General features: G+C 26.7%; 1 protein-coding gene across 3 annotated transcripts in view; it reads right to left on the reverse strand.

Annotated features, from left to right (window-relative positions):
• LOC117177426 (JNK-interacting protein 1) overlaps window positions 1-5,387 on the reverse strand; it is a 24,832-nt gene extending 19,445 nt beyond the window's left edge. For all 3 annotated transcript variants that reach the window (XM_033368101.1, XM_033368099.1, XM_033368098.1), the window contains exon 1: window positions 5,231-5,387. In XM_033368101.1, the coding sequence (XP_033223992.1) occupies window positions 5,231-5,313 (83 nt within the window). In that variant the 5' untranslated portion in view covers window positions 5,314-5,387. The remainder of the gene's footprint in view (window positions 1-5,230) is intronic.
• Window positions 5,388-6,641: the final 1,254 nt, after the last annotated feature.

Genomic DNA, 6,641 nt, shown 5'->3' on the forward strand with positions numbered 1-6,641 from the left:
GCTATCTAAGGATGGTACTATAGAACGCCACCTCAAGGTAGGCCTAGTGGCGCCATCTCTTGGTCAGGCCGGAAACTTATCAATCCACCCTCGTATAAGGTAGGACTAATTCACATATAGCCTTACTGATGAGCCTAGTGAGTCAGTCCGAGACGAAAGGTAAAAAATATAATTTGTATTTTTAATCAAAAATAAATAAATATCCTTTAAATTAATTGCAGAACACAAACAATTAAATATTATCGGCCCTAATGCCAGTTAAAAAATCTTCTTTACTGTTAAAATACTTCGATCAATTAAAAACGATATTTAAAAAAAAAACAGCAAAGATGCCATCTAACAATATTTTAAAAAAATTGAACGCAGAGGCAGATTGTGCTTTATGCGGCAGTCCAGAATCGATTTGTTGGCACAAATCAAAATAAAAAGTCACCTTTGTATGGAGACTAGGGTCATATTGAAACTCAAAGGGAGGACGGAACAGACTCTTAACAAAAGCTCTTTATGCATCTACACACATTTTCTAGTGTTCGCCTGCACATATAAAAGCCAGACCAGTACCTATAATGTACTCATAGGATACTTGACGAAAGTTCAAGGAAGCTTGAAAAAAGTGTCTTTCTTTTTTTCATCCCACTATATTTTTGTTGATTCATAAATAATGGGTTTAAAAATAAACTATCCTTTCATGTAAGCGGTTGTCCATAAAATAAGTTACCAATTTGAAGGGGGAGGGGTATTTCTAGAAAAACGTTTTTAACAGGTGGCGGGTTAGTGGAAGTAACTTAAAGAACTTATATAACATTTAGTACATTTCCTGATGATAAATTTAAAAAAATTATTTTTTCCTCTGTTTTTAATAAGCATGCTCTTTCTCTCCTTTTCTAGTTTTTTTTTTTTTTGCTTAAATGCGGACTAAATTAGTAGAACCCAACAAGGAAAATCAACTAATTTTGGTTAAAAAGTCTACCATTAATTTTTTGGCTCACAATTCAACCCGTTTGGTTAGAAGTTCTATATTATTGTCAAAAATTCATATTTTTGGTTAGAAATTCAGCTACTTAATTAAACAATAATGTGTTGGGTTGTGGATTCGTCTCTTTCATCAAGCAATAAATTAACTATTACATTTTGAGAAAATTAATCTTCTTTTTTAAAAAAATCATCTATTGGGTTGAACTCTTTTGTTGAAAATTCATTTATTTGAAGATTCATAATTTTAGTTGAAAATTCATCTTTCTTGTTCAAAATGTAAATTTTTGGTTGAATATTAATTTTTTTAAATTAAAAATGTAACTACTCCATTTTTATTTTAAACTATTCTTTGTTATTAAAAATGGTAGTATTTTGTTATAAAGTAATATTTTTTGACAGAAATTCATCTACTTGGTTTAAAATTTATTTTTTTGTGCTGCGGATTCATATACTTGACTTAACAATTCATTTTATTCCATTTTTAGAAAATTAATCTTCTGTTTAAAAAAAATCATCTTTTGAGTTGAAGCTTTCTGTTGAAAATTCATTTATATAAAGATTCATCCCTTTGATTAAAAATTCTTCTTTCTCGTTTAAAATGTAAATATTTTGTGAAGAATTAATTTTTTTAACTAACAATGCAACTATTGCATTTTTGATTGAAAATATAATTTTTCTTACTGAAAATTGACCGTTTTTAGTTAAAAATTCATTGGTTTGGTTAAAAATTTAAATATTAGGTTAAAAATTCATCTTATTTAGTTGAAAATTCAACTACTTAGTTAAAAGTTAAACTAGTTTGTTACAACATTTTCTTCTAAGGTTCACCTCCTTGGTTGAAAATTAAATTCTTCCATTTTTAGAAAATAATTCTTCCGAGTTAAAGAAACTTCTTTTCGGATGAACTGTTTTGTCGAAAATTCATTATTTTAAACGAAAATTCGTTTTTCCTCGTTGTTTGATAATTAATGTTTTTAATTAACAATGTAACTTTTCCCTTCTTGGTTGAAAGTTCATATTTTTCTTGCAAATTGATCTTTTCTAGTTTAAAATTCATATATTTTGTTAAAAATTGATCTCTTTTGTTCGAAAATTAATCTTAAATTAATTAATAATTTCATTTCATAATTTATTTATTAATTGATTGAAAATGAATTTGACTAGAATCAAATAAATCTAGTTTGTTTGAGGATTCAACATTTTGGTAGAAAATTAAATTATTCTGTTAAAAATTAATTTTTTATGCAGATCCATATTTTTGGTTCGAATTCAACTATTTTTATAAAAATTTAACTTTTTAGTAGAAAATTATGTTTGTTAAACAATCATATTTTCGGGTTCAATATTCAACTGCTTTGTAGAAAGTTGGGCCTGTTGGCTTTAAAATTCAAGAATTTTGTTCAAAATTAATGTATTTTGTTAATAATTCATGTTTTTTGATAGAACATAAATCTTTGTTGCTGGAAAATTAATTTTTTGGTTAAGAATTTAACTATTCGTTTAAAAATTCTTCTATAAAATTTAACTGTTTGGATGAACGTTAAACTAGTTTGTAAAAAATTCATATTTTTTTAAGATTCACCTCTTTGGTTTAAAATTGAACTTTTTTGTCAAAAATTCATTATTTTTCTTGATAAAAAAATTTTTTTTTCATCTACAAATTGCCCTATTTTATTTTTCGTTAGAAATTTATAATTTCTTTATTTATTTATATTTATTTTTTATTTATAATTTATAAGAATTCAGGTATCTTTTTGAAAATGTGTCTTTTCATTGGAAAATTAATCTTATTTTAAAAAATGCAATATATATTTCGACTTGAAATCTTCGCAATTTAAAAAGTTTTATATTGCATTCAATACATGACAATCTAAATATTCCATTTTTGGTTGAAAAATTATATTTTCTACTTGAAAATTCTACTATTTGGTTGTAAATTTTGAGTAGTTTAATAGCAAATGCAACTATTTGGTTAGAAATTAAAGTTTCTTTTTGAAAAAAAATCGTATTTTTGGGCAGAAAAATAATCTTTTGGCTGCGTCTTCAAATATTTTTTTCTTATTCGTCCTTTTTTGGTTCTATTTAACTGGATAAAAATAGGTTTTTGTTGTTGTAGAAGATTAATTGTTTTAGCTGAAAATGTAACTACTCCATTTTTTGTTGAAAACTTAAATTTTAAAATTTTACTCTTTTGTTGATAATTATTTTATTTTATTAACAAATTAAACTATTTTGCAGAATTTGCAACAGCTTTATTAAGTTTTGAGGGATTGTGAAAAAATTTAAAAGGATTTGGAATAATTTAGGGTATTTTTAAAAATACAAAGGCTTTTTCAAAGGCTTTTTAAAATTTCAAAAATTTTAAAAATATTTTAAAGAATTAACAGTATTTCATGATATTTTTAGTTATACTTAATAATTTACAATTGTTTTCAGTAATTTAATAGGATTTGCAAGGAATTAAAATTCAAAGGAACTTTTAAGCGCTTTGAAAAGTGTCAAGATATTTCAAAATATTTAAAACATTTAAGGGAATTTAAAAATATTACAATGAATTTTCAATTGATTTTAGTAATTTATTGGCATTTTCAACGAATTGAAATATGCTAGGAAATTTCTATTTCGATAATTTGAAAGATTTTAGGGTATTTTTAAAATCTTTAAGAAGTTTCAAGGGATTTCGAAAGATTTTAAATGTTGAAGGGGATTTTAAAATATTACAATGAATTTTCAATTTATTTTAGTAATTTATTGGCATTTCTAAGGAATTGAAATATATTAGGAAATTTGTTTAAACTATGAGATATTTTTAATTCATTTTAATAGTTTAAAGGGATTTCAAAGGATCTGAAATATTTTAGGGTATTTAAAAAGATTTCATTTCTTAAGAATTCAAGAGCTTTAACACAAAATTTTAAAAGATTTAAAAAAATTTCAAATATTTTAGGAAATTATAAAAGGGTACACGACACTTTTAATCTATTTTAATATTTTGATCTGATTTCAAAAGATTTAAAATGTTTTAGGGTATTTTAGAAGAGTCCAAGAATTTCAAAATTTCAAAAGATTTCAAATAATTTGTAACAAAATTTTAACTAATTTTAAAACTTTGAAGTGATTTAAAAGGATTTAAAATATTTTAGTAAATCACAAAATTTAATAATTGATTTTCATATTTGAAGCGATTTTAAAGAATTTGAAATATTTGAGGATATGTTAAAAAATCACAAGCCATTTTCAAATGATTACAAAAATTATAATGATCTTGAATTGCTTTAAAGTCTTATGAATCAAATTCTTTTAAATTAAAAAAAAAACATTAGCACGTTATTAATGCGCATTAGTCACTTTTTGGGTTAGAAATTAGTCATTTTTTCGGTTTAAATTGCCTACGCTTTGGTCTTTAAATACTAATGGTCAGGAAGAATGAAAAATTATTCAGTGAAAAGAAAGGGAATTTTGAAAACAAGATTTGGGGTCTACCCTGATAATAATTTGCATCAAAAATTCTTTCTACTTGAAATCGTAAAATTAAGGCTAACTACTAAAGCTCTTATATTACCTTTTATTAGGAGGGCAGGTTTAAAGAACCTTTTCACTGCCCTTATCGAATTTCCATCATGACCCCTCGAGAAGCTGAACGATCGCAGCAAAAGTCTAGACCTACCCCTTTTGATATTGAATCACTACACTTGCAAGAAAAATAATTTTCACGATCCCAATTTTTAATTAAATACACGATTTATAAAATACTTATTTCTTAACTCGCAATATGAAACTTGTATGTCCCACCTCCGTTCCACTTTTCTGCCCTCATTTCCAGAGAAATCAGTAGTAGAGATCAATCTAAGTCAGCCTTATACTTAAAACCACAACACACCTTAATTTAATAATAAATATAAAAATCTAAAAGTCTCTAACGAACAAAAAAGCACAGCTTATATAAACGAAATTAATTTCGAAAGTGGATCTGCTTCTGAACGTGTAGGCGAGACTAATCCATAAATGGTCCACAGTTCCTCATGCTACTTCTCGTACTTATCATGCTACTTCTCCTTATTAACAGAATTTATCATACAGGACATTAAATTATTAAATAATTTAAATTTATGTTTGTTTATTTTTCCAGGGAAGGGGTTGAAAAATAAAAATGAAAGATTTGCAATCATTAATGGATCACATACGAAGGGGTGGCCGTGATTTTTGAGTACCGGAAGTGAGGGTTGTTTTTTAGAAAAGGTGAATCGGGACTCACCTGTAATTGGAGATGGGGGCCTTGAGATGTTGGGGGACTCTTTCGAAATATTGTCGAAACTGCTCAAATTCGGTGTCGGCCATTCTTGCGTCGACCGTCAGTCCTGGAGACGGTGGCGGTCGAAACCCTGAGGGGACGAGCGCCCCGTTAGTTGCGTCGCTGCCGTCGAGTTTTCCCCTATTGATTCTGGTGCGGGTGACGCGCGCAGCACCCCACGTCAACCACCTCCACCTCCATCAACCACATCAATGTGAGAAAAAATTTTACATTTTTGGACATTCGACTGACTTCTTGCCCCTCCGAAGACCGAATTCAATATTTATCAAGCTTCACTTTTATTTAGGGGTTGCGAGAAAGTTTCATGACTTTTGTGCAATGAAGTCTAGGGTATTAGGGTTGAAACTCGATACTTCAATATCCGCATCTTAGATTGCAATAAGAAACAAGATGTTTAAAACAATTACGGCTTTGATAAATGACCACTGCAATAGTTGTATAGATTTTAGACGGTGCGACTGAAAAATTCCGAAAAATAAAATTCCCGAATAATGAATTAATGCAATAAATTGCAAAATTTCTGATAATTAAAATTACCGAGGCAACTAAAAATACCGAAACATAACATTTCTGAATTGGAAAGTTTCCCAATAACAAAATTCAAGAAATTATATAATTGCCGAAATAGAAAAATACAGAATTGAAAAATTCTTTAAGAATAAAATTGCCGAATTAAAAAATTATCGAATAATAAAATTCCCGAACAGTTTATAATATTTCCGAATTGAAAAACTATTGAACAATAAAATTCCCGAACAGATTATAATATTACCAAATTGAAAAAATCCATAATAATAAAATTCCAGAGAGCTTATAATATTCCCGCATTTGAAAATTTCAGAATAATAAAATTCCCAAAATAAAATGTTCGAATTATAAAATATCCGAAATAGAAAATATATGAATTTAAATAATTTAAAACAATTGTTTTTCATAAATATTATTTATTGGTCAAAATATAATAACATATTTTTATCAAAGAAAATTTTTTATTGTTTAAATTTCTTTAAAATTATTGTTTGAATTTAAAATAACAATAACTCTATGAAAATTGTACAAAAAATAAATTTAAAAACGTGTGCCTCGAACGAAAGAAAGTCTTTCTTCGGACCTAATAACAGTAAAATTTCCGAACAAACTTTACAGAATCGAATTCATCACTGATTTATCTCTAAATTTCTTTTAAATCTTTTTTTTTTAATACAAAATAAATAATAATAAATAAATAATACAAATTAAGGTTGGTAATATTAAAAAATACCAGGAACATTCTTATTCAAGAATTTTATAATATTGGGAATTTTATTATTCGGGAAGTTCATAGTTTTGGAAATTTTATTATTCGGGTTTTTTC

This window comes from Belonocnema kinseyi, chromosome 7, assembly GCF_010883055.1.
Source record: "Belonocnema kinseyi isolate 2016_QV_RU_SX_M_011 chromosome 7, B_treatae_v1, whole genome shotgun sequence".
Taxonomy (NCBI): Eukaryota; Metazoa; Arthropoda; class Insecta; order Hymenoptera; family Cynipidae; genus Belonocnema; species Belonocnema kinseyi.